We start from the raw sequence: 27,931 nt of genomic DNA on the forward strand, positions 1-27,931 counted from the left end.
TCAGGATGCGGCGGGGGGCGGGGACACAGGGGGCACAACCCCTGCCCACTCTAGGATGTCCGCACAAAGTGACTCCACTGCGTCCAGCCGCTCGATCTGCACCAGCTTTGTGAGCAGCTCTGGGATGCTGTAGCCCGCAGTGCTGATGCGGTCAAAGAGCTGCATGCCATCTGTCATGCCCCCAATCTCATCCCTCTTCAGTCCGAAGCTCTCGGCCAGGTGGCGCCATGTTTTCACTATAGCCTTCTCAGAGTTGTACGTGGAGCTCAGCATGCGGCTTGTCTTCTCCAGGCAATCAAAGGGGAGCTCTGTGGGGCTGAGACCTAGGGGGACAACATTTATAGTCACAAATGGCAGTAAACAGGAGTTCAATACCACTAAGAACGAAATTCTACCAAATGCTTACATAAGAACGCCAATTCCACACTATTCCAGAAAAATAAAGAAAATGAAAGAAAGAAATATTTACCAGCTTGATACCTAAATTAGACCAAGATACCACAAACATATATATATATATATATATATATATATATATATATATATATATGTATATGTATATGTATGAACGTATGTATATATATGTGTATATATATATATATGTATGTATGTACTGGGGTTTGAACTCAGGGACTCCTGCTCTTGCTTAGCTTTTCCAGTGACAGCTGATGCTCTAACATTTGACTTTACTTCCAACACTTTGCTGGTTAATTGGACATAAGTCTCTTGAATTTATTTGCTCAGGGCTGGCTTTGAGCCACAATCCTCAGAGTTTAGCTTCCTGAGTAGCTGTGATTATAGGTGTGAGCCACTGATGTCTAGAACAATATTTTTCAAGTGATGGTGTGCTACTAATAATAGAAAAAAGCCCAGGGAGAGCTCAAGGCCCTGACTTCAATTCCCAGTAAGGCAAGCAAGCAAGTAAGAAAGAAAGAAAAAAAAGAAAGGAAGGTAGGATGGAAGGAAAGAAGGAAAAAGCAAGAGGCAAAAATAGTAGTCACACCAAATGCTGGTGAGAATGTGGAGAAACTGAGCTATTCATACATTACTAGTGGGATATAATAACATGGTGCAGCCACTTTGGAACAGTTTGGCTAGTTTTAAAAACAAAATATACAACTAGCATGCAGCCCCACAATTGCACTCCTGAGCATTTATCTCAGAGAAACAATGATCTATGTTCATATAGAAACATGCCCTGGAATGTTTATAGCATTTATATATGGACCCTGGCTAGAAACAACCCAGTTACCCATCAACAAAGAAAGGGTTAACAGCCCTGGCCTGTTCTTACCAGGGGACACTACTCAGAAACAGAAGGGATGAATTGACACATGCAACAACCTGGAGAATCCCCAGTGATTTTGATTTATAAGAAAAGCCAAACAAAAAGACTACATGCTATATGATTACATTTTTCCTTCTTCCTTCATTTCTCTCCTCTTTCCCTCTCATTATTTCTGTCCCTTCCTCTCTCCCTCTGTTCCTCCCTCATTTCCTTCCTTCCTTCCTTCCTTCCTTCCTTCCTTCCTTCCTTCCTTCCTTCCTTCCTTCCTTCCTTCCTTCCTTCCTTCCTCCCTCCCTCCCTCCCTTCCTCCCTCCCTCCCTTCCTCCCTTTCTCCCTGCTCCTCTCTTTCTTTAATGCTGGTACTGGGGCTGGAACTCGGCTTCAAGTTCTCACTTGGCTGTTTCACTCAAGGCTGGTGCTCTACCACTTGAGGCACATCTTTACTTTCAGCTGTCTTCTAGATAATTAGAGGTGAGAGTCTGAATGATTTTTCTGCTTGGGTTGGCTTTGAACTGTGATCCTCAGATCAAGTTTCCTGAGTAGCTAGGATTACAGATGTAAGCCACAGCGCTCAGCTTTGACTTTGATTCCACTTTTATAACATTCTTGAAGATCTGGAGAACAGATTGGTGGTTTCCAGGGTCTAAGGGGGTGGAATAACGTTGCTATAAAGGGGTAGTAGGAAGGTTCCCTGTTGTAACAGAAAGGTATAGCCACATGCTGCCTTTATCCCCATCTCCCCTTTATTGGTATCAAAGTCATGGTTATGACTTTTATGTACAGTTTTGCATGACATTATTATTAGGAGAACCTGGATAAAGGACACACAGGATCCCATTATATTACCTCTTAACCATTGTATGGTAAGACTAATCCCACATAGCCACGTTTCAGTGGTTTACATTTGTTACCCTAGCTACTTACACAGGAGGCTGAAACATGGTTGCTCTTGGTTCAAAGCCAACCTGGACAGACTTCTAGCTCCAATTAACCAGCAAAGTGCCAAACTGGAGGCATGGCTCAAGTGGTAGAGCACCAACTGTGAGCAAGAAAGCTGAGCAAGAGTATGAGGCTCTGAGTTCAAGCTCTTGTACTGGCATACAAATACAAAAAAAGAACCATTTCACAATAAAATTTTAACTCAGAAAACCCCAAAGAATGAAAAGATATGTCTGGGGCTCACCCTTATCAATAACATTAAGACCTTGTGGCAGATGGATTAGGTTGGGTAGACAGAGATGGTATTAGGATCTCCAGGGAGATCTTCTTGGTGCTAGGTTCTGCTGTTCTGAGACTCTCAGCCAAGGTTGTGATGGGATCATGATGGCGTATGAACTTGCCAAGAGCACAGGGCTTCATGATTTTACCCTTCCAGATGCATTGGAAGGTCCCCTCTGTGCTCAGAGTTCCTAAAACTAACTTTAATATCATTGCCCTAGAGTTATGGACTCTTAAAGCCAAGAAGACATTCTTTGGAGAATGAGCTTTTGGAGTGCTGGAATGCAAGCCTCAGACCAACCTTCACTGGGCAGACAATAGCTCCTACCATGCTAGGCTTGATCAGGCAGGCTGACCAGGTAGGTATTTATGGAGAGATGCCAAACATCAGTTGGCAATCAAGAAGAATGTTTTGGCCCTGAAACTCAGGCTCAGCGGTTTTATTCTGGCCAACAGAGCATTCAGCCAGCCTGCTCAGGCTTGGTGGGCTGCAGCCAGCTCATGTGGGCCACGAGCCGTGGAATGTGCACCCAGCTTCATCCCTCCAGCTTGGCCAGACTGGGGAATGTGTGGAAGAATGCCAGGAAGCAGAAGCAGGAAAATCCTTACCTCAGCAATGAGGAGTTTAGCTTCAAGGTGAATAGGAGGTAATTTAGGGACTGGATTTTGCAGCAATTGGGATATCTGTGGATTAGGATTTCAGAAGGAAAGGTTTATCTTCCTAATCCTGTTGCTTCTTACCAGCTTGTACCAGATCTGGCTTGGTTTTCTGTGAGGCAGTCTGACTTTGCTGCTCAGGTGGCAGCTTTGGCAGGAGATAGGAAGTCTGTTAAGGCTAGCTGGTATCCTGTGTGATGCTCAGGATGGGAAAGAGAGACTTCTAGATACAGCCATGTGTGCATGATGACCTTTCTGTCTATGACAGGGTAAAAATACAACAGTGTTCCCCTAAGATTAAATTGCCAGGTGACAGCGTAGCCATTCTGGCTTGTGCAAATCACTAAGATGTTCACATAAAAACAAAATCATTTCACTTGACTGGAGGTGTGGCTCAAGGGGTAGAACACTTGTTTATAAATTCAAAGCCCCGAGTGAAAACAAAAAAAGAAAGCATAACTGCAATTTTGTCAGAACACGTTTCCATTATTAATTGGCTTTGATTATACTGGATTAATGTCAGGTATTTGCCATCAGATATTGCCCTGACAACATGCCTGGATACAGGCACTGATATTATGTGGCTCTACCACCGCATTCCTGACCTCACTTGGCACTGCCATCTCCTGTCCTGTAAGGGAAAGGGCAGCAGGGAATGCCAGGAGAGAGGCCTTAGCTGTTGCAATCATATTCCCTTTCCTTCCAAATTGGAAGTGGTGTCAGGCTGCAGGTCTGAAAGAAGGAGTGACCAGTGTCGTGGGCTAGTTCCCTCCATTTCCCACACAGGAGCAGACAAGCTTCCCAGGGTTGACACTGGGCAAGCCCCGGGATGGCTGCAAGGAAGTGTACCCTCAGAGACACAGCCACGCTCACCTTCAACAACACCACACACATTGGCATACACGTCCAATATCTTCTTCCTTCGGCTTTGGATCTAGAAAACAAAACGTGTTCAGAGGTTAATCCTCAGAAAGGGAGAATGGCAGTAGACATTTGAATGTGCAGGACTGTCAGCTACAGGCTTTACCCTGATAGCTCAAGGATGCTTCAGGAGGTCCCCCAGAGGGAGCGCAGCCCAGTACAGCAGGGGAAAGTGGTTCCTTCATGTGAACATCTGTGGTGCACACTAGAACTGCTCCTTGGACTCAATTGGACAGCCAAGGCCACATCTGGCATCAATGTGTTTGGAAGGATGGTGGTAGAGTCCTCAGTTGACTAGCAAACCATCCATGCATGCAACAGCTAGCAGATCCATGGGGCTTTCTCCTCCCAGGGCCAGACAGCTTTCTGCAGGGACAGGTGCTGAGTGGCCTTGGGTGAAAAGTCCCATGCCAGCAGCACTCACAGCTCTTGTAACAAAGCCCACTACAAATGGTGGTGCATCCCTGCCCCCATTTTTTTTGCCAGTCCTGGGGCTTGAACTTAAGGTCTTAGTACTGTCTCTGAGCTTCTTTTGCTCAAGGCTAGCACTTTATCATTTGAGCCACAGCACCACTTCTGGCTTTTTCTGTTTATGTGGTACTGAGGAATCAAACCCAGGGCTTCATGCATGCTAGGCAAGCATTCTACCACTAAGCTACATTCCCAGCCCATGGTGGTCCTTTTTATTTTCATTTTGGGTCTGAAACTAGGACTCAGAGTTGGTATTGATACTTTTGTTCATTGGCTAGCTCTCTACCAATGGTGCCATGCCTCCAACTCCTAAGCGTTAGCCCTTTTTAGAGACATCATGGAACTCAAAGCATCCCAGAGCACCATGTCCCAGCAGAACCAGGGTTGTCTCAGGATCCCGACTGGGCATTTTTGTTTTCCATTATATTGCTGCCCCATGGTTTGGCTGGCCTGTAGGGATGGCCCAGGCTGAGGAAGGAGAGTGAACATACACCAGAGCCTTATGCCCACATCTGGGGTCATAGAGACTCCAGGGTGGCCTGCTTTGGACAACTGTACGTGTGATCTTATTTCTGTATAAATGATGCATACAGAAATGTGTGTGTGTGTGTGTGTGTGTGTGTGTGTGTGTGTGTGTATACATACATGAAATCATTTGTTTGGGGACTGGTCTCAGAACTGTGAGTATACCGAAATCTGCAGATTTTTCAGTCCCTTGTATAAAATGCATATTTTCCACTATACAAGCCATCTCCAGATTACTTTCTTTTTGTTGGTTGTGGGGCTTGAACTCTGGGTCTGGGCACTGTCCCTGAGCTCTTCAGCTCAAGGCTAGTGCTCTACCACTTGAGCCACAGCACCACTTTCAGTTTTCTGGTGGTTTATTGGAGGCAAGAGTCTTATGGACTTTCTTCCCCGGGCTGGCTTTGAACCGCAACCCTCAGTTCTCAGTCTCCTGAGTAGGAGGATTACAGGCGTGAGCCACCAGCGCCGGGCTCCAGATTACTTCTAATCCTAATATAATGTAAATGCTCTGTAATTATTATACTTCATTGATTAGGAAATAATGACAAGAAGAAAAGTATATATTTAGTAAATTCAATTTTTTTGTTATTATTTTCTCTCCATGGTTGGTTGAATCCCTGAATTTGAAACCTACAGATACTTATATGTTTGTACTTAGAAAGTTGGTTGGATATCAACCAATGTGTTTCTAAAGGTTTCTTCTTTTATTATTTTATTGAATTTCAAGTATTTTTAACTTCTTCCTTTTTGCTTATGAGATTTCCAATTCTTCTATAAAGTAATACAACAAAAGAGTCTTTTTTTTTTTCTGTCTGTTGACCTGTCACCATGTCCCATGTCCTAGTGGGGACTCATGGGAGAAATTCCCTGTTTTACAGGAGCTCATTCAACACAGGGGTCTTGTCTGGGGCTGGGAGTCACTGCACTGGTACACTGTGGGCCTTAGTACGTTGCCATGTGTGCAAGAGCCTCACCCCAGCCGATTTGTTGCTGGTGACAGACTTCTCCCTGGCCAGGTGCACGAGTGACAGCAGACACAGCTCTGGAGACCCCTGTTTATCAGGGGCTGGCTCCTCATCGCTGTCCACACTGCGGCTCAGTAGCTGCTCATTCTCAGAGGAGGCGTCGTTCTCACTGCAGAAACACAAGGTACACCTGTTAGTGGCAGCACTGACAACCTCTCTATGGGGAGGGGGGAGGGGGGATGGTGGTGGTGGGGTAATCTTGCCACCCAAGCACAGACAATGGAGGGCGGTGACTTGTGCACCTTGAAGGCTCTAGGTGGGAGGACTTGAATTAAAAAGGACATATCCCTGCTCCCTGCTCTTTTCCAAACCTGCAGCTCTAGTATGGGAGTGACTGGGGTGAGTGCAGGTTTGGGGTTCACCAGGTACACGGGAATTTGGAAAAGTTAGGGCCACCACTGAGAACAGCATGGGTGAATCTCTTCACAGTGTCTGGCGCTTCCTGGATGTGCAGAATGGAATGTTCTAGATTCCTGTATTTAGTCCCAGAAAGTGAGCCAATCTTGTGTCTTCATGTTAAGCCAGGATGATATGGCTGGATCTGTGCAGGTTTCACTAAAACGATGGAAAATGAACTAAGCAGAGCCTTGGGCCTGGGGAGCGCCTTCTCAGCCAGTGGGGTGGCAGGGCTGGCTGTGGCTCCGGAGGGTGGGCAGGGTCACACACAGCTTGGGTGTCTATCTACTGCTCACGGCCCAGGTCACACAGGACCGGTGCTAGCTGGCCCCAACACCTGTGGCTTGGAGCCTAAACTCTTACACCATTCCAAATATACAAAAAACAACATTCTTTTTGATAAGCATTCTGCTTACTTCCTGTGGTTTGGCTAAAGACCTTAAAAGAAAGGATTATATTTGCCAGTAACCACGTTACAGCCATGAAGATTTTATGCAAACGCAGCAGGATAATACAAAGAACATAAAGTCACACTGAAGTCCCCAGCAGAGCACCTCCTCACTGGGCTGCAGGGCCTCACATTGAGTCTTCTAGCCAATCCCTGGGCCTCATCTACCGCAGGCCAGAGAGGCAGCACGCGGTCCCCACATACCATCCTGTGGCCCCCACATCTGTGTCCCTAAGACCCGACAGCTATGGATGGAAACAAAAGCTCAGCACAGTGGTGCACACCCGAAATCCTAGCTACTCATTTGAGAATCATGGTTCCCAGGCAGCCCAGGCAGGATAGCTTGTGAGACTTTTATCTCCAATTAATCACCCAAAAGCCAGACAAGGAAGGTGGCTTCCTAGGACTGGCAAAAACAGAAAGAAAGGAAGAGAGAGAAAAAAAGAGAGAGAGAGAGAAAGAGAGAGAGGGGAGGAAGGAAGGAAGGAAGGAAGGAAGGAAGGAAGGAAGGAAGGAAGGAAGGAAGAAAGGAAGGAAGGAAGGAAGACAGGCAGGCAGGCATGCAGGGAAGGCAGGAAGGCAGGAAGGAAGGAAAGAAAGAGAAAGAGAGAAAGGAGGGGGGAGGGAGGGAAGAAGGAAGGAAGGAAGGAAGGAAAGGAAGACAGACAGAGAAAGAAAGAAAGGAAGAAAGAAAGAGAAAGAAAGAAAGAAAGAAAGAAAGGCAGGCAGGTAGGCAGACAGGAAGGAAGGGAGGGAGGGAAGGAGGGAAGGAATGAGCTCAAGTCTTTGTTGCCTTTAAAGCCTCAATGTCAGTTTTAATTTTTAATTAACATTTATATACAAAGTTAGTATTAATCTTTTCCAAGCACAGTCCTGCAATTTTCTACTATTCTTAGGTGAAACTTAAGCCATGAGGTACATTCCTGCCCTTTAGCTACTCCAATTTTTCTAGTTTTATAATTGAAAAATGCTGGAAAAAGAGAGCTGAGACAGAATTGGATTATACTGACTGATGGCTACAGAAACAGGTTTTTGTTGTTTTGTGTGTGTGTGTGTGTGTGGCTGGTACTCAGGCTTGAACTATGGGTCTAGGTGTTATCCCTTTGTCTTAGCTGCTCAAGACTGGTGTTCTACCACTTAAGCCATACCTCCACTTCTGGCTTTTTGCTGGTTAATTTAAAGACTTTACTGCTTGGGCTGGCTTCAAACCATGATCTTCAGATCTCAGGCTCCTGAGTAGCTGGGACTACAGGCATGAGCCGTGGCAGCTAGCTGGAGTAACAGTTTTGTGTCCATCTCCAGCAAGTCTCTTTGGGAGTCAACTCCACAAGTACACCTTGAGTCTAGCATTATCCTAGTGGCACCATGCTCCTGGCACATGGCTCACGGGGCTCAGACCACAAATCCCCTGGGCTGAAAATGGCCAATCAGAATTGAGGCACTTACAGAAACCATCTCCTCCCCAAGAAACAGACTAGCTTAACACACAATATCTGCTTCTCTTGCCTAGTGATGTTGGGATTTCTGTTTGCCTCCTGTTCTGATGTGGGAAGTGTTGAGAGATGCTAGAAATTTCCAAATGAGAATGCACTGGTCTTTGCTCTCAATGGGAAAACACTGTAGAGACACTTGGATTCATTATTGCTAAGGAGGGAAGGTCTGCAAGAGTCCATGCACCATGGAGACAGAATTCCAGGTTGGAATTAGAAGAGGTTGAATGCCCTGATCTTCCATGGTTGGCTCAGCAATGTGCTCAAAATGTCTACCCACTGCAAAAGGAGGTGTTGGGTAGACTGAGTCCCTTTCCCAGGCAGGGCCTGGTAGGGAGGGCTCTCACTGTGACTTGCTGGGACTGAGGTCTTGGCATTGATTTTTGGGACTTAAACAGCATCTAGTCCAAATAACCATTCAATGTAGAGAATGAGAATTTACTTCCTCCCTCACTTTTAAGGTAGGGGCTGATTCCACAGCTTCATGTGTGGTAAATATGGTGAAACTTCATAGATGAAACCTCTTCCTCTGGAGACTTACTGCACTAAGATTAAATGGATCATATGAAGTTGGATTCAGATGCCAGCTCACACAATGGCTCAGTTACAACTTCCAAACCCTGGAAGCAGGGATGGTGCCAGCATGTGCTACTCTTAGTCTGTAGCAGAAGAACACTATGACAGAGTGGGCACACCTGGCAGGCAACAAGTCCTGAGTATTATTAGCTGTCATCACCATCATTATCGCACAATAGCAATGCCAGTACTGGCTCTTGATGCTGCCTTTAGCATTGCTGGCAACTGGGGGAACCTAAGTCAGGGTTTGATTTATGTCACAGATGCCTCTCACAGCATGGAGAAAGGATCCAAAAGCAAAGGTCAAAGGAAGTTGGGAGGTCTTAGAGGGAGGGCTTGACTGGGAGCAGCAGGCAGGTATTATACCTGCTCCTCATGTAGCAGCCCAAGCTTACCTAGATTGTACCCCTCTGTCAGGGAGTGCCAGCCAGGCATCAGCAACTCTGAACACTTACTGTCATGGTACCATGAGGCTAAAGGTTAAAGGTTGCTTTACCTAAGTGTGAGACCCTGCCTGGCTCTACATACCTCTTAGTGGTCTTGGCTGGTGTTGCTGTCAGCTTCTCAAATTCATCCTTCTCAGAGAAAATCACCACACTGTCTGTAGGGAGACAGGAAGTGGGGAAGGGAAGAGTTAACAGTGGCAAAGCTTTGAGCTTGGCCTCCTCTTGCCTGATTACCACAGTTCTGCTCAAGAACCAGCACATGATGGTGCACTGTCTCTCATGAGAGGAGAGATGGACATGAGCCATAGGGCTGTATGTGGGATAAGTATGCAGACCTGGAGCTTCCTTCTTCTCTTCGTCCTTGCCCACTGGGACCTCCACACTCTTCCCTGGAGGGCTGGTACAGCAGGCTGGTTAGAGAGAAAAGGAGAGAGGGAGTGAGCAGCTAGGATCTCCCACTGGTAAAGAATGGGAGATAAAGGGTAAGGTATAGAGCTGTCACCTGGGGCAGAAGGCTTTGTCTTCATGATGTAGAACATGATGATGAGGACAATGGCGATGGCCATGATGAAGATGGTAGACATGGCAATAATTAGGGCGGTGGCCAGGTGTCCTTGGCCGGAGAGCTCTGCTGACATCAGAGGAAAGTGACATGAATGCCCCTGTAGGTCTCTCCTTTGGGTTCATGACCCCTGAGAGAATGGCCTCACCATGGGGACATGCTCAGGGGGCCTTGCTCAAGAGTCCAGCTCTCAGAGCATGCTTTGGCTGCTAGGTCAGAACTAGCTATCAGCCCCTCTCCCTGCTCACTAGCAGGAAGCCCAGCATGTGGGTTCTCCTGGTTATTCCTGGCTGCTGGTTTCTTGGACTGGGAGCCCAAGATGAGGATGGGGAAAGAGAAACCTCACGAACAGAGTGCTGTGAGGAAGCACAGCTCAAGAATTGGACATTTCCAGGGCTGGGAAGGTGGCTCAGTGGTAGAACGCCTGCCTTGCATGCATGAGGCCCTGGGTTCGATTCCTCAGCACCACATACGGAGAAAAAGACAGAAGTGGCGCTGTGGTTCAAGTGGTAGAGCACTAGCCTTGAGCTGAAGAGCTGAAGGACAGCGCCCAGGCCCAGAGTTCAGGCCCCACGACCGGACCCCCTCAAAAAAAGAGCATCAAGGCTGGGTACTGGTGGCTCATGTTTGTAATTCTAGCTATGCAGGAGGCTAAGATCTGAGAATTGTGATTTGAAGCCAGCCTGGACAGGAAAGTCTGTGAGACTCCAATTAACTACCAAGAAGCCAGAATTGGAGCTATGACTCAAGTAGGAAGAGTGCTAGCCTGGAATGAAAAAGCTAAGGGACAGTGCATAGGCCCTGAGTTTAATCCCCAGTACCAATACCAAAAGAAAAGAAAAGAGCATTAATGTATGACATGAAGGTGCATAGGTTTACATGAAAGCCAACAATCTCATTGCCCCTGACTTCTGGCTGAATTAAGGTACAGGAAGTATCCGTCCTCATCCTGCTCCAGGCGCTTTGAGCATACCACAGGCTGCCCTGCCAAGTGCCTTTATTTCTAGCGTCTTCTAATGGGTCCAGGATACCCATGGAGCATCAATTCCAATTCTTGCAGAGATAATTACTGACTTCCAATAACTCGGGCTCCAACTGTGATTCAATCACATTAGGGAAGTATCTGCAGGTGGGGAAGAGCATGCTGGCACCATCATTACTAACAGGCTTTCCCTCTTCCTTTTAACCTTTGCCGAGCCTCTGGAATCCAGAATCACACCTAGGTGTCCTCCTTACCTTTATGGGCATGCTGGAAAGGGGACAGGGTGCTGCCTCCAGAGGTGCTGGGGGAGTTGGCAGAGGCCCCTGAGGTGGCTCCTATGCCTGCAAGGAAAACACAATCACCATAAGTGATCTGGGGAAATACTACCTTCAAGGGTTGCACAATAAGACACAGTAATGAGGAGGATTTATCTGGAATTCTATCTTGTGACTGGCTGTGGGGAGTAGGAATGAGGAGGAAATATTTGTATTTCTTAGCACATTGAATTATCCCTAACTGCTTCTATTCTGACCTCTTGGGATTCTTGGTCTCTAAATAAAAAGATACGTGTGACACCCATGCTAAGAGGAAATAGTGAATGCTGGTGGTTTGCAGGCTCACCTACTTTGTCTTCCTGGGGAAAGTGTACGATCTATCAGGATGAGAGTGGCTGTCTGGGAAGGTATTATTAGTGCTTGATTAATTTTTTCAATTACAAATAACAGTGTTCTTAATACCTTTTCTAGCTCTAAAAGTAATATATAGTCATTATTAAAATCTGGGGAAAAATAAAGAGCATAAGAAAGAAATGAAAAAAAAATCACCTGAGCCTCATTGTCTGACATTAGTTTAGGTATAATTTCCCTCTAGAATTTTTACTAAGGCCTTTCTGTTTTCATGCATGTGCACGCACACACACACACACACACACACACACACACGTGTGTGTGTGTGTGTATGTGTGTGCATGCTAGGGATCAAACCCAGAGCGTTAGATATTATTATTTTTTTCTCCTCCTCCTCCTCCTCCTTCTCCTCCTCCTCTTCGTTCTTCTTCTTCTTCTCTTCTCCTCTTTTCCTTCTTCTTCTTCTTCTTCATATTTTTTAGTGGTCTTAAGGTCTGACCTCAAGACCCCATGCTTGCTAAGCAGGTGCTCTACCACTTGTGCTATGCCATCAGTCCCTTTTTGTGTTGGTTAGATTTGAGATAGGGTCTCACTTTATACTCAGGCCTGGGCTGTGATCTTCCTATTGGCACTCTGCTTTGTCACTGGGGGTAACAGGTTCACGGCACTGTGTGAAGCCATTGTGCTTTTCCCATGGTTGGGATGATAAGTGCATGCCACCATACAAGCCATTGGTGGAGATGGAGTCTTATGAACTGTTATGCCTAAACTGCCCTTGCACCAAGATCCTCTGATCTCCATCTCCAAATTCACTAGGATTATTGGCCTGAGCCTATGATCTGAGTGTAGTGGCACTCAGCCCAATTTTCCACTCCTTTTTTTTGTCTCTACCAGTTCTGGAGAGGTTTGTGAAGTGGATCTGTACTTTGTGAGTCCAGAAAGGACATCCTGCCTCTCTGTAGTCAGTACCCTAGGCCCTTTTGTTCTAGCTCAGTCCTGCCAAGAGGAATGACATGAGGTTGTACATAGATCAGGTCATACTGCTTCAAGGCTTCCGTGAAAACAAACTTTCCTAGCAGGGCCATTTTCTTTAAAAGAAGGTTTCGGAAGAAGCATGGGCCTGCTGTATGCATGGTACTGGGACAGCCCAGAAGCAGGGGCTAGTGCAAGCTGGGAGTGGATTGCTGAGAGTTATCCTCAAGCATCCACACAAAGTGGAGAGAGGGCTCTGACCCTACTCAGTCTTCACACCTTGTTAGAAAAATAGAGAGCTTGGAAATAAAATAGGGTGGAGATGTGAGAGAAAGCCAGCAAGCTGAAGGCAAACTTGAGCTGTAGTCAGTGCTCTGGATGATTAGAGACTGGTCTCTTATGTGGACAGAAATTGAACTATGGGCACCCCTCATCTGAGCCAGGAGAAATGGCACCTGTTCACGGAGGCCAAGATGTTTCCTTGTCTTTCTCAAGGAAAACTGGAAGTTCTTTTTCTGTTTGCTAACCTCTAAGCTTAAGGTCTGCTTTTTTATTATTTTATTTTATTGTTTTTGTGTGCCAGTACTGGGATTTGAACTCAAAGTCTAGAGACTCTACCACTTGAGCCACAGTTCCACCTCCAGCTTTTTGGTGGTTAGAGGTAACTGTCTCATGGAACTATCTCAGGATGGTTTTCAATCCAGATCCTCAGATCTTAGCCTCCTGAGTAGCTAGGATTATAGGTGTGAGCCACCTGCACCTGACTAAGGTCTGATTTTGAAATTAAGCCTCCATACTTGGCCCAGAACCAGTGTCATGATAGGGAAGGAGCTGGTGGAAGGGGTGCTGCAGCCAGGTGCACCCATCAAATGGGAGAAATTCTGCTCACAGATCCTGCTGAGGCCTTTTGCAGATATTTAGTGTTTAGCCTGTTTAAGGTTGTTAACTCTAGCTGCAGATATGACTGGCTGCAGGTCCTGCCACTTGCATTACACTGGGAAACAACTTACAAGTATCCTCAGATCAGGGAGAAAGGGAAGCATTGTGGCTCCTGTTCAAGCAGAGCCTACTTTCCTTTTCGAAACAGCAACAACAACTTTCGAACAGCAACAAAAACAACATCAAAAGACAAGTTGGGCACCTATGGCACATGCCTGTAATCCTAGCTGAGGCTGTAATTTCAGCCTCTCAGGAGGCTAAGGTCTGAAGATCGAGCTTCAAATCCAGCTTGAGCAGAAGAATCCAAATGTCCTCTTTCCAGTTAACCAGCAAACACACACACACACACACACACACACACACACACACACACACACACACAACACACACACAGAACATATAGGATATTAAAATAAAGCTAAAATGTCTGCTTAGAAGGTGTTTGAGGGAGCTTAGGATGTGTTGGCAGAGAAAAAAATGCAGCTATGGGCGGTGTGTATGGATGTCAGTTCCCTTGTTTCTTCTTGTCCCTTCCTGCTGGGGCTTGCAGGCTGAAGCAATGACCAGGCTGGGGACAGGGACATAAATATGCCCAGGCCTGTTGTCTAGTGAGGAACAATGAAAACACCCTCGCCAGCACAGACTTACGAAATGCCTCTGCCCCCTGGTAGAGGCCAGCTTGTTGCCAGTGTGCAGGTGCTGCTTGTTAAGGGACATCTTCCAGCCCCTCGGGCACTGCCTGCCTGGCCAGCCATACTTCTGTCTGAAGCACTGGATATTGACCTAAACTGAATCCCAGCTGGAGTAGACTGAGCTTCTAGATTGCACGGACCAGCCAGGAGGCGGCTGGAGCTCCCTTGTCAAACATACTCTGGCTCTGGGCACATCTGAGCAGGAGTATGGTAGGTGCCACAAGCTTGGGTCAACACTGCTGTTTGTCTTGAGCTCAGTGTGTCCATGCTGGGACTGGAGCTGGCTGCCCGTATCTACCCCTCAGTTAAACCCCACAGGGAGTACCCACTGGGTCCTGATGGTCCCCATCCCATCCTTTCCACTGGTGGCCTCAGGGCTCCTAGACAGTGTGCTAGGAGGCTAGACTCTCCCCTCAGGGTTGCAGCAGCAGATGTGGAGTCCTATGATTTACACAGAAGGAGGAGCAGAATGGTGTGCGAATTCTAGCCACACACCCTCAGGCCCCGGTAGTGGGCCTCTCCTGGGGTTCGGAGCTAGGCAACAAGGGAGTGATGGTGCTCTTTCAGAGAAGGGAGAAAGGTGAAGAGACACAATGCAAATAAATGTACACGTGCACTAGAATGTTCTAGAGTGAGGGCTCTATTGCAGACAGGCAAAAGGAATATGCTCATACATACAAAGAAATGAACACTTTGAAAAAGAATAGAATCTGCTCTGAGTACAGTCATACTGTAAAATGACCTGCAACTATCTGGTCTGGTTTGTTCCCCAATTCAATAACCTGCATCTGCCAAACCAGAAAAAGTGTAAGAAGACCAGATGAGCCACCCACCCCCCCCCCCCCCAAATAAAAACCTGCCCTCCCTGTCCTGGGCTGCCAGGCTAACCTCCAGGGCTATGCATTCTGTCTCAAGTCTCTCACTTCAAGTCACGGCACCATCATTAGGCATATGAGCCCATTTCCAGGGACAACTTGTGAGTGGACTTGGCCCTAAGGGGTAGCACCAAGTATGGTTTGAGGGAAGCCAAGGGGTGTTGGCATCTGCGTGGTTGGCAAAGTCCTCAGAGCAAATACACACCTGCTCCTCATCAACTGCCCCAGAACGCCTGAAAAACATCCCAGAATTTCAAAAGTGTGCATGTTAATCTTAAGAATTTGTCCAAGAGGATAAGGCAAACCTCGGTCTAGGGAAACAGAGTAGGAAGGGAAAAAGAAGGCTAGATAGACTCTTCTTGCTCTTTCCTGTGTGAATGTCACCAGCTTCTAGCAAACAGATAAACCATTCATCCGCACATGCAGGGCTGGCAGGTGCCCAGTGCAGGTCCTCCAGGAGAGCGAGCGGCAAGCACACATGCTCTCTTGCACTAGCTTTTACTCTGGTCTGGTGATACTTAGCTTAGCACTTTCACAATGACCAGTGCCTGGACAGTCACTCCATTCAAAAGCCAGACTCATCACTCCAGGTCACGTGGCTTCATTGGAACAGGCTACTAAATGGTAATGTTTCTCCATGGGGGTTTCCTTGGGTGGTCCACTGTAGATCTCTGCTTTCATGTGGACTATGGCACGTGTGTGTGTGTGTGTGTGTGTGTGTGTGTGTGTGTGTGTGTGTGTGAGTGTGTGTGTTGGTACTGGGGTTTGAACTCATGACTCTGGCTTGACTTTTTTTACTAAAACCTGATGCTCTATCATTTGAACCACAGCTCTACTTCCAGATTTTGCTTGTTAATTGGAGATAAGAGATTTTCAGGGCGGGGGGGGGGGGGTGCCCATTTTTTTTTTTTTTTTTGCCTAGGCTGGCTTTGCATCCTGATCCTCAGATCTCAGACTCTTGTCTAGCTAGGATTACAAGCATGAGACACCACACCCTGCCAGATCCCGGCTTTGAATGAGTAAGTCAAGGTGTTTGACACCAATTGGGGAAAACTGTAGTACAAACAAGGTGCAGACTTCCACTCAGGGTTGAATATAATGCGCAAGACAGTGGAGTGGATGCACTTGGCTCACTGTGAGCACTTGGCAGCACCGAGGAAAGAGACAGGTGGATGCAGGTACTGTGCTCTCTCCTCGGGGCACTCCAGGATTGTGAACACAAGGCTTACTGGGGCTTATGTTCCCATTGAAAGCGATAATAGAATATCAGGGGTCTTTGAGGTTTGGTAAATCCATACAATTTATAAATATGCTAGCGTGTATTAGACTGGCAAGGGTTCTCTACAGCAGGTAAAAAGTTTGGATTTTTAAGACTGATTTGTTTATTGATTTTAGAGCTGTCTTGAGGGGGTGCCCTGTACTTACAGCATTTGCTAAGCAACTCTTGAGGCTGATCCTGGAAAATGGGTTGAGTCATAGGACCTGCACTAGCTGTTCAAAGTGGGGGCCACCAAGACTTGCTAGAAACACTTTCAGCCAACTCAGACATACAGCATCAGTAAGCCCCTCAATGAGCAAGATGCCCAGAACCTCCTCTTCTTTAACATTACAAAAGCAGATGGATGGACATTGGTGGCTCACGCTTATCATTCTAGCTATTCAGGAGGCTGAGATCTGACGATCGTGGTTTGAAGCCAGCGCAAGCAGGGAAGTCTGTGGGTACATATGGCTCTCCTCCTCACTTCATTGGGCCCCATCCATACCTGCTTATTGTTTAGTGCGATTGCCTTTCTGTTTTCCCCCCATTGAACTGTATCTTGTCTTTTTTGTTGTTGTTGTTGTTGATCATGGGGCCTGAACTCTGGACCTGGGCACTGTCCCTCAGCTCTTCAGCTCAAGGCTAGAGCTCTACCACTTGAGCCACAGCACCACTTCTGGCTTTTTTCTGCTTATGTGGTGCTGAGAAATGGAACCCGGGGCCTCGTGCATGCAAGGCAAGCACTCTACCACTGAGCCACCTTCCTAACCCTGTATCTTGTCTTTTGTTCTTAGAGTATCTTTAAATAGTTGTACAAAGGAGGTGCCATCTAACAAAACAGTTTATGACTACAGCCTCTTGATTAGTGTCAGCCCTTTTGTAATGCCAGTATTGGGGCTTGAACACAGGCTTGGGCACTGTGCTCTTTTATTCAAGGCTGGCAGTCTACCACTTGAGCCACAGCTCCACTTCTATCTTTTTGGTAATTCATTGGAGATAATAGTCTCACAGACTTTTCTGCCCAGGGTTGGCTTTGAACCACAATCCTTAGATTTCAGCTTCCTGAGTAGCTAGGATTATAGGCATAAGATCAGGGTAATGATCTCTTACAGGTGCTGGACCTAGCTTTTTTCTACACCCACTATAGTAAAAGACCACAGTGCAGGACAAATGGGGTTTTCTGATAGGGCAGAACACTCACATTCCTTGGTGTTGGGGGGCGCCAAGAGGCAGGAGTAGCAGACCATGCCGTAGATGTTCCTGGGTCTGTTTTCCAACATGTAGTAACTATTAGAGGCAAGGAAAGACAAAGTAGAGACAGGTGAGTGAGGTGGGCATGGTTAGGCCATGGTTAAAGCCAGGAATCAGAGTATGGTGGGAGTCGAGGCCCAGGGAGTACAACAGCATCGGTGCCCACTGAGTTCTCCTGGTGGTGTTCAGCTGGGCCAATTTTTTTTTCCAGTCATAGGGCTTGAACTCTGGGCCTGGGCACTGTCCCTGAACCCTTCAGCTCAAGGCTAGCGCTCTACCACTTGAGCCACAGCACTACTTTTGGCTTTTTCTGTTTATGTGGTGCTGAGGAATGGAACCCGGGGCCTCATGCCTGCGAAACAAGCACTCTACCACTGAGCCACCTTCCCAGTCCCAGCTGGGCCAGTTTTGTAAGAAGTACTTAAAAGCTACTTTTACGGCGAAGTGGAGACTCCTTACTTGGGCCCATGAATTAACTACAGGCAGGCTTCCCAGCCTACACTTTGTATCTGTGTCCTTTGCTCTGAGCCATTATTTCCTGCAGTCATTTGGCAACCATCTTGGAATCCAGAAAGGATGGGATAGGAAGCAAAGACCACTTACTAGATATCAAAAGCTAAGGGAGAGTGCCCAGGCCCTGAGTTTAAGCCCTAGTAACACACACAAACACACACACACACGCATGCATGCACACACACACGAACACATATGCACACACACGCATGCATGCACACACGCATGCATTCACACACACATGCACACATGCAGATGCTGCTGTTTCTAAACCCATCCTATGGCAACATTAGTGACCTTGGGTCCTGCCATCAGCAATCTGCCTGTGAGGCCCAGCCCTTGCAGGCCACTTCCTTCCAGAGGACCAGCCTCCCTCTGGCCCTGTCCTCTTCTCTAGCCTCTTTCCCTCAGCAGCTGTGGCTTCCACTTTGGCACATGCCATTTTCCATAAACAAACATTTAATGGTGATCATGAGCCATTTATCACATTGTGAGAAGTCGATTCAATGAACTGAGCGGGTGCCAACACTTTTCCTCATTACAATTCAAGGGATGAAAATCTCTCCCTGCTATTGGGCTTTTTCTGATTGGTTTCTAATCTCTTTCTTATTAGCTGTGCTCCATGAAGTCCTGACGATGGCTGTGGTTAACAGCAGCTCGATGCGGGAGGGCTGGGTGGGGGGAGGCTTTGGATTCCAGCCTTCCTGTGCTTGGACTATTCTCAGTAACATGATGGCTGTAATTGCCTGCTCTTCCTCAAAGCCTTTTATCCTCAGATCCTTGTGTATCTTGTAAACATTAATTAACCAGTTTCAAAACACCTCTCAGAAACCACAACAGCCAGTCTTACAGTTAAGCCTTCTAGAAATATCTTCTCTCAAACATACTCTTCTGCCCCTTCTGGAAGGTATCTTTTGTCTGTGGAGCAGACATGGGAACCAATGATGGATCTTCCCACCAGGGGGCGTGGGTCTGCTATTTGGCTCCATGAGCAGACAGTGACTCACTCCCCCATCCCAGTTTTTGTTTATTTGTTTGTTTGTTTGTTGCTGCTTGTGGGGCCTGAACTCTGGGCCTGGGCGCTGTCCCTCAGCTCTTCAGCTCAAGGCTAGCGTTCTACCACTTGAGCCACAGCGTCACTTCCGGCTCCCATCCCAGTTTTTTAGCATCTGAGTGCTACGAGCCCCTGCTCTTCTCACCAATCTGTCCACCTCCGTGGCATTCTTTCCCTCATCTCATCAGGCACTGGGTGCCCTTGAAGGAAGAGCTTGTTTACACTAGGTTCTTTGTACCTTGGGCTATATACTAGAAGGAAGATTCTAGCTAGATATTGATGGGTCAAATTAGTGAATGACACACTGCTTCTCCACAACAGTTCAATATGCCAAGATGGACAGAAGTCCCAAAGAGTTGTTTGTGATCTTTAAAAAGAACAGGACCACAGCCTCCCCAATTCTGATAGCACCCCTTGTAGGCTCTGTCTGACAGGATATTCCAAAGCTACATCAGTAGATATGGGACACTGGACCCAATGGGGCCCCTTGCCTGCTGAGCACCAAAGAGGGGTGCTGGTCAGTTCTGGGGCAGCTTGTGGTGGCCTTTTCTTGTCACATAGGCACGTGCTGCTGCCCATTGACTACTCTTATATGGGAGGGGGCTGGGTAGTCTCTCTCTTTTTTTTTTTTTGTGCCAGTCCTGGGGCTTGAACTCAAGGCCTGGGCACTGTCCCTGAGCATTTTCAGACTTTGGTAGTTAATTGGAGATAAAAGTCTCATGGCTTTCCTCCTTGGGCTGGCTTTGAACCTCCATCCCCAGATCTCTGCCTCCTGAGTAGCTAGGATTACAGATGTGAGCCACCAACATTCAGCAATTTCTTTGCTTTTTTCCTTTCCCTTTTCCTTCCCTTTCCCTTCCCTTCCCTCCCTTTCCTTTCCTTTCCCCCTATTTTCCTCCCTCCCTCCCTCCCTCCCTCTCTCTTTCCTTCCTTCCTTCCTTCCTTTCTTCTTTCTTTCTTTCTCTCTCTCTTTCTTTCTTTCTTTCTTTCTTTCTTTCTTTCTTTCTTTCTTTCTTTCTTTCTTTCTTTCTTTCTTTCTTTCTTTCTTTCTTTCTCTCTCTCTCTTTCTTTCCTTCCTTCTTTCTTCCTTCTCCTCCTCCTTCCTTCCTTCCTTTCCTTCCCTCCCTCCCTCCCTCCCTCCCTCCCTCCCTCCCTCCCTTCCTTCCCTCCTGTTCTGGGATTTGAATTAGGGCTTTCAACTCTAGGTGGTGCTCTACCACGTAAACAATACCTATAGTTCTGGGTTTTTACTGGCTCATTAGAGGTAAGAGTCTTCTCTGCTCTGCTGGCTTTGAATCTCCATCCTCAGACCGTAATCTCCTTAATAGGTAGGGTTATAGACACCAGCAACTGGTGCACAGTTGTGTTCACGGGGTGTCGCTTTCTAACTTCCACAGGGGCTCTGAATGGCTTTGGCTCCAAGATTCTTCCCTGACCCCACTTGTGTGTTTGGTCTAAGCTGTGCACTGTAGTAATAAGTAATGTGGTAACCAAACAAAAGGCGGGGAGGGGGGATAGGAAGGGATGGGAAAGGGAAACAAAAAGGAGGAGACAACAATGCTTGATAAGAAATGTACTCATTACCTTGCCCATGTAATTGTAACCCCTCTGTATGGTATTTTCACAATAAAAAATTAAAAAAAAGAAACAAAATTGAAAGATATACCTATATCTATATCTACATTTATCTATCTATTTATCTATCTATCTATCTATCTAGCAGAACACCAAAAACCCAAACCAGGTTGGCTCCAGGAGATGGTCAAAAAGTTGTGTTGACCACCTGGGAGGAGGGGCAAATGCCTGCAGATGAGAAGCCGCTTTGTTCTCGTACTGCTGCACAGAACATTTTAAAATGCATGCTAGCTTCCATAGTGCTAATGCAGGGTAGGCAGGGTGGAGAACACTGGCCTGTCTTCTGCCACCTGATTGAGTTTCATCGGTTTTGAAGGGATCTGTGGCTTAGCTAGAGTATCAAGTCCAGTTATCTTTTTATAAAGGTCTGACGTCAGACTGCTTTATTCACATTTCAATTTTAACCACAGATGCTCCAGGGTTTACAATGGATCTGTCTCTTAAGTTAAAAATACCATGAAGCTGAAAATGCATTCAGTATATCAACCTTCCTCTAGCCAGCCCCGGGAGATGCCCTCTGGATACCCAGAAAACGCATCTATGTAACATCATGAAATTCTACTTCATAATAAAGTATTGGTTATATCATGTGACTTATCTCAATCAATCTCAGTATAACTGGGTGCTGGTGGCTCACATCTGTAATCCTAACTACTGAGGAGACTGAAATCTGAGGATTGTGGTTCGAAACCAGACTGAGCAGAAAAAAATCCATGAAACTGTTAATCTCTAATTAACTACAAAAAGCTGGGAGTGGAGCTGGCTCAAGTGGTAGAGTGCCAGCATTGAGTGCAAAAGCTAGGGGGCAATGGTCTAGGCACACACGATCCACACAGTACTCATTTTTCTGAGAGCAAATGAGCATGGCTCTTTGGGGACTATCCATTAGCTTAGCTTATTAGACGTTGAAGTATGGCTTCTATTGAATGAATGTTCCATTTCTACCATCCTTAAATTGACAAATTGTTAAGTTGAAGACTGCTTGTTGTTCTTTCTTTCCTTCTCTCCTCTGTTCTTCCTGGGTTGCTTAAAATGCACAGCTCCGGGCAAGAGTTAGTTAAATGGAGCCTCTAGAGTCTTTTCCCAGACAATAAGGGTAGATTTCTTAGGAAGATCTTCCTCTTCTGGGACCCTTGAGCTTGCTAGAAGATGTCCCTGAGCCATGATATGCCCTACTCTCCTTTGGTGGTGAGAAGAGCTAGCCCCTAGGTCCTTTAGAACCAATGTGAAACTGCTTGTCTGAAGGGGGTGGCGGGGGCAGAGCTGGCCCGAGGAGCTCTTCAGGGGCCGGTGATGCCAGGGAGGTTTTAAACCCAACTCTGTCCTTCTTCCTTGCCCAAGGTGGTATAGGGTGGGGAGAGGTTATGCCAGTTTGCCCACGCAAACCTTTCCCAACAGGAAAGCCTATTGTTCAGCAAGTGTCTTAGACACATTGGATAGGCGTGAGCAGGGACTGTGAATGAGCTAGTACCTGCCAAACCACAGGAAGGGAGAGTAGAACCATTGAGGCTGGAAAGGCAGACTCCAGGTAATGGAAGCAATCTGTATCCGCAGCCTATAACCACAGGGGTTCAGAATGAAAACAACCTTTCATGGAGCTAATAATACCAGCTCGCCAAAGCACATATAATCCTCTGTGACTCAGCAAGAAATCTGTGAGCAAGTGAGTACTACTCAGGGTCCTGCCCAGTCCAGCCTTGGGTTCATAACAAGAGTAGGCCTCAGCCCCTAAAAAGGGCCGTAGGGACCAGAAATAAGGTGGGACTTTCTATTTTAGTGGCCTGTGGATTGGGAGTGCTTGACTGAAACAGACATGCCATATCACAGAGCCAAATAAGGCACTGGCTGTACTGTTTCTACAATCCCTGGAGGAGGCTTTGGAGTCAGCCTCGCTCTGTCCTGGGTGCTGAAGACAAAGTATCTGTTCCCATGGAAAACTGTTAAGTTGAAGACGGTCTATAATTCTTTCCTTTTTCTCTCCCCTTGTTCTTGTTGGGGAAAGTGAACAGTTCAGGACAAGAGTCTGTTTAAATAGAGTCTTGGGATGGGTCTCAGTGGCTCATGCCTGTCATCTTAGCTACTGAGATCTGAGGATTGAGGTTTGAGGCCAGCTAAGACAGAAATATCGGAGAGACTCTTATCTCCAATTAAACAACAAAGCCACAAATGGAGGTATGGTTCAAGTGCCAGTTTTCAGCAGAAAAAGCAAAGCAAAAGCGAGAGGCCTCAGTACCAGTACATATATACAAATGAACAAAGAGGGCCTTTAGGGCAGAGAGGTAATCAAGTTGGATAAAGCAGGCTCTCCACTAGTTCTATGAAGGCCATCTGTATCTGCTCACATTTTTTAGAGGCAGGAAGCTAAACACACTTTCTTTAGAGACTTGACACTTTCTGGTAGATTTGGGGACTAAGCAATTTGAAGTGTGTGTATGTGTGTGTGTGTGCATGTGCATGTGAGTGCAAGTGTGCACATGCATGTACATGTATGTATACATACATATGGGTACTCCAGTACTAGGTACTTTTCCTTAGCTTTTTTTGTTCAAAGCTGGAACTCTGCCACTTGGGCCACAGCTCTACTTCTGGCTTTTTGGAGGTTGATTGGAGATAAGAGTCTCATGGACTTTGCCTTGAATAGTGATCCTCAGATCTCAGCCTTCTCCTCCTCCTCCTCCTCCTCCTCTTCCTCCTCCCCTTCCTCCTCCTCCTCCTCCTCTTCCTCTTCTTCCTTCTTCCTCTCCTCTCTGTCTCTCTGTCTTCTTTTTATTTTGGTGCTGAGTCTAGAACTCAGGGCCACAGCACTGTGCCTGGATCTCTACCATTTGAGTCACAGCTTATTTTCCAGCTGTTTGCTGGTTAGAGATAAGAGTCTCACAGACTACTTGTCTAGGCTGGCTTTGAGCCATGATCCTCAGATCTCAGACTCCTGAGTATCTAGGATTACAGGCATGAGGCACCAACACCTGACTTGTCTCATTTCTAACATCCCAGCCCCAGTATCATCTCCAGTTTAAGGTCTTATGAACCCCACCTCCCTAATCATAAGGTGAGGGAGATTTTCCCCCATTTCTGGAGCACTACGTGCCTTCCCATACTATTGTGGCTGCTTGTTTCTGTATCTTCTCTTTGTATCACTAGTACCTACCTGGTCTCTTTTGGATGAAAAGTTTATTTATGAAAATAAATAATGGAGATGTTAAGGTTGCTTGTGAGTATATGGTCAGGTACCCACACTGGGATCCTCTTGAAATAAATGTAGGTTTTTTTTTTCAGTGCTCATTTTTTTGTCTAGAGCAGCATGAAAAAGTAAGCATACTTTTCTGTGCATAATCCACAAAAGCATTTGCATTTCTCTCATGTATTATGGATTCCGATCAAGAAAAATTAATGAAATCAAGGAATCAGAAGTCAATCAAGATAAAATTCTAGTATGCAGTTAAGCTATTAGAGGATGATTCTAGCTGTCTAAGGTCAAGACCATGCTGAATTCCTGTGGCAAGCTGCACAGAGCAGCCTCTGTGAGGGTTTGTGTAGCTGTGGGCACACACTGATTTGACCTATCATGTTCCTTTTGGTGGATCTCCCCACTGAAACTACTTGATCACAAACCATCTATCTCTATTGCGTTTTCCAGGAGGATAGTCTAATATCTTCCATACTTATAAAAATCTGGTTTTGTGTGTTTATTTGTAGTTTTCCAGTCTTGGGGTGGGTTGGGGGCTTGAACTCAGGGTCTGTGCGCTATCCTTTAGCTTCTTTTGCTCAAGGCTAGCGCTTTACTACTTGAGTCATAGCACCACTTCCAGATTTTTATTTTTGGTAATTTACTGGAGAAGAGAGTCTCACTGACTTTCTTGCTCTGGCTGGCTTCAAATCGAGACCCGCAGATCTCAGCCTCCTGAGTAGCTAGGATTAAAGGTGTGAGCCACTAGTGCCAGGTTGAGTTTATTATTCTTATTTTCTTTCTGCTCTTAGTTCTGTTCAGTGATCAAGGGAGACAGCATATGTACAAGTGCTGCACTGGTGGCCCATCTACCACCACTATCATCTCCCTTATCTCCTCTATTACTCATCTACCACCCGCTCAGCATCACCCTGTCTCTCTTCCCACCATCACCAGCTATTACCTTCACCAACTTCCTCATTACTGTCACCACCCCTACTACTTCCATCATGATGTGTATTACCATCATCACTACCTAGATCAACTTCACCAGCACCTGCAACCCCTCCACATGCTTTCCATGTGCAGCCTTAGCAGTGCATTATGTTTTGTAGCCACTAGAGGGAGGCAGTAGCAACAGCTGTTGCTTAGTATTCACTGGGTGTCAGGCTCTTTTTTTCTGGTCACAGGCAGAATTTGCTAATACTCCCTATCTGGGAAAAGGAAGATATTATTTTTCTGCCTTTCAGGCCAACTGCATCATTTATTTTGGAAGACTTTTGATATATAACTGTGGTAGAATCATAGTCATTGTATGACTCATTTTTATTAGTAGCTTTTATTCTCATTTCCCAGAATATTAATAATACTAGAAATAAGACTTTTCTATATAGAATCTTCGTTTTTACCTCCCCAAATTGTCTCACCTATATTGTTTCATTGTAAGTATTCAGCCGATTTTGTTTCAGTTGGGCAGTTAGAAGATACTGCAAGGATGATGATTTCTGTCCACGTAAGAGGCACAGACACAGTTTGTGGGTGGCCTGCCAGTGAGGGGTAACAGGCCTTGCCATCCCAGGATGTGGCTTCAACAGTTGGGGACAAGGGTCAGACCTTTGGTCTCATTGAAGGGGTTCTCACTGGGCAGGGGGCTTCCCAGCATAGCTGGTACTTACCCAGGGAGACACGGGCCACACTCAGCATCATTCTCCATGTCCCCTGGTGTCAGCACGGTGGCCCGGAAGAAGCCCTCACAATCTTTGTGGCGCCTGCATATCTGGTAGCCTCCTTTGGAAAACTTCTCTGCTGGGCAGGGCACGCAGCTATAATCTTCATCTTTGGTGCCATAGCCGCAGGACTGCCAGGGAGCGGTAGATAAGAAGACATGGTGAGCATGATGGGTCAGTCTAGTTGGATGCTGGCTTTCTCCGGAAGCTACTCTTGCCAGGCCTTAGCTTCCTGCCTCATCTTCATGGCAAATCCCTCACTTTGCCAGCTCTAGCCAAATTCTCTCCTCTCCCTGTAAGCTTGTCTTAGGCTTGCCTGATGTTTTCTGAGGTCCCTAAGTCCACTGACTTCTGGAATTTCCCATCAGTGGAACAGCTCTGGGACCTGACTTTTCTCAGTGCTATGCAAGACTGAAACTTGGAAGTACTGAGCTTGAATAAATTAAGCATCCACATTTAACTTTCCTCTCTGCACAGGAAGGGAGATGATATCCTCAAATTGATAGATAATTCTGTTACTAGAGACAACTTCAGGCATGTTTCCACTTTAGATACCAGACACTCATTTAATCAGGGTAGAACAAGAAATTAATCTTCCTTTAAAAAAAAACTGATCACTTGCCAGGTGCTGGTAGCTTACATCTGTGATCCTAGCTATTCAAGAGGCTGAGATCTGAAGATAGCAGTTTGAAACCAGCCGGAGCAGAAAAGTCCATGAGATTCATATCTCCCATTAACCCATTAAGCAGCAAAAGCCACAAGGAGAAGTGTGACTCAAGTGGTAGAAGAGCAGCCTTAAGCAAAAAATAAAAAAATAAAGCCAAACAAGAATATGAATCCCTGAGTTTAATCCTCAGAGTCAGCATACACACAGAAAAGAATTCACAACTCCTGAGGAATCTGCCAATAAATGGTCAGCCAGTAAGAGCACTGGACACATCACAGTTCAGCCTCAGAAGCCAGCAACCACAGGGAGACACTTGATGACCATTGGTAAAATACAATGGTACTGCAGGCAGCCAGTTGTGCCCAGGATGGTCCTTACCATATAGGGTTCCTCCCCGGGCCCACAGGGGGGGCACTGGTGGCACATTCCGGTGGTTTGGTTGTGGTATTCATTCTCACCACAATTGGAGTCTTCTGCCCTGGCTGAGCACATCAGAGATACCTGCCACAGAAACATTGTTGGGTCTCAGTGCCTCCTCCAGACACACACACACTTGCTCAAAGTAGTGCCCAAGAGGCCTGAGGTCTATCTGGGAATGTAGGCCCCTGTGGTGCCAGCCTTATCCTGGAGGGTGCGGCCCAGTGAGTCCTGCATTGGTGCTGCAACCAGGGGACTTGTAGGCCATTGGCTGGTCAAGGTCATAGCCACCTCTCATCAGTAGCCACCATCCAGAACCATTTCCTTCTTACTTTGCTGTCTAACCCCGGCCCACCTTGTCCCTGCCTTCCCTCTACCCCATCAAGGTTGTCTCAAGTTTCCTTCACCCATGCAGTCCTCCTTTGATTCTCTCTACTGTCATGGCCAAGGTGGCACCTCTGAAGCTGGCCTTTCAGTCATATAGCATCCCCACCAAGACTCCTAAAAGGAACCCTGAATATTTCTTCACTGTGGACTCATCCCACAAGGGTGGCTGTGGTTAGCTCACCACCCATAAGCCCTAGGGATGTTTTCATCCATGATCCTGCACTAGAATCCAATCTTCAATCTAACTGGAGGACAGATAGTACACAGGACTTTGCAGAAATGATCTCACTTCATCCCCAGAAGAACACTAAGAAGGAGGTGCTGCTCCTGTCATCCTGTCTAATGGCGGGGGAAGCTGAAGCTGGAGATGCTAAGGATCCGGTCTAAGGTAGCACAGCTGGTGAAGGCTGAGGTCTGGAGAGGAGGTTCTGGTCCATCATTACCAGAGTTGGGCGGTGTAAGCAGGTGCTCAGAGCCACTTACCACCAGGACAGGGAGCCAGGGCGTCCATTTACAGTCCCCCATATGGGCCATGCTCTCCTGAGGGTGTACCTGAAAGACACATTCTTATCAGCATCAGGTGGACACTGACAGTGACCCCTCAGCCTCAAGTCTGCCTGCCTTCATCTTCATTGGATGTAAGGTACATCCCAGCAGGCCTTGTGGGAAAGCATACACCCTAAAAGACTTTTCTTTTGGCTTGAAGCCAAGTCCCAGGCTGTGCCCTTGGACCAGCTCTGAGGCCCT

At 46.6% G+C, this 27,931-nt stretch overlaps 1 protein-coding gene across 1 annotated transcript; it reads right to left on the bottom strand.

The window, feature by feature from the left end:
* Edar (ectodysplasin A receptor) lies at positions 1-27,718 on the bottom strand. The gene is made up of 11 exons (XM_042695530.1): positions 27,668-27,718; positions 26,759-26,881; positions 25,663-25,844; positions 17,569-17,654; positions 11,260-11,346; positions 9,964-10,089; positions 9,797-9,871; positions 9,544-9,616; positions 6,055-6,214; positions 4,037-4,097; positions 1-323 (listed from the first exon to the last, which is right to left on the bottom strand). The coding sequence occupies exons 1-11, from the start codon at positions 27,716-27,718 to the stop codon at positions 1-3; spliced, it is 1,347 nt and encodes a 448-aa protein (XP_042551464.1).
* Between the last annotated feature and the right edge of the window lie 213 nt (positions 27,719-27,931).

The sequence above is a fragment of the Dipodomys spectabilis genome, unplaced genomic scaffold (assembly GCF_019054845.1).
Source record: "Dipodomys spectabilis isolate Male_0828 unplaced genomic scaffold, ASM1905484v1 ptg000187l, whole genome shotgun sequence".
Lineage (NCBI taxonomy): Eukaryota > Metazoa > Chordata > Mammalia > Rodentia > Heteromyidae > Dipodomys > Dipodomys spectabilis.

What these genes read in the sequence shown, in the direction of transcription:
- Edar (XM_042695530.1), bottom strand. Translation starts at nt 27,718, where the DNA reads ATGGCCCATATGGGGGACTGTAAATGGACGCCCTGGCTCCCTGTCCTG. An exon ending in GCCCCCCAACACCAAGGAAT is followed by an intron (nt 11,347 to 17,568) that starts GTGAGTGTTCTG and finishes TTTTCCTTGCAG; the next exon opens with GCATAGGAGCCACCTCAGGG. An exon ending in CCAGCAACAAATCGGCTGGG is followed by an intron (nt 4,098 to 6,054) that starts GTGAGGCTCTTG and finishes TTTGTTTTCTAG; the next exon opens with ATCCAAAGCCGAAGGAAGAA.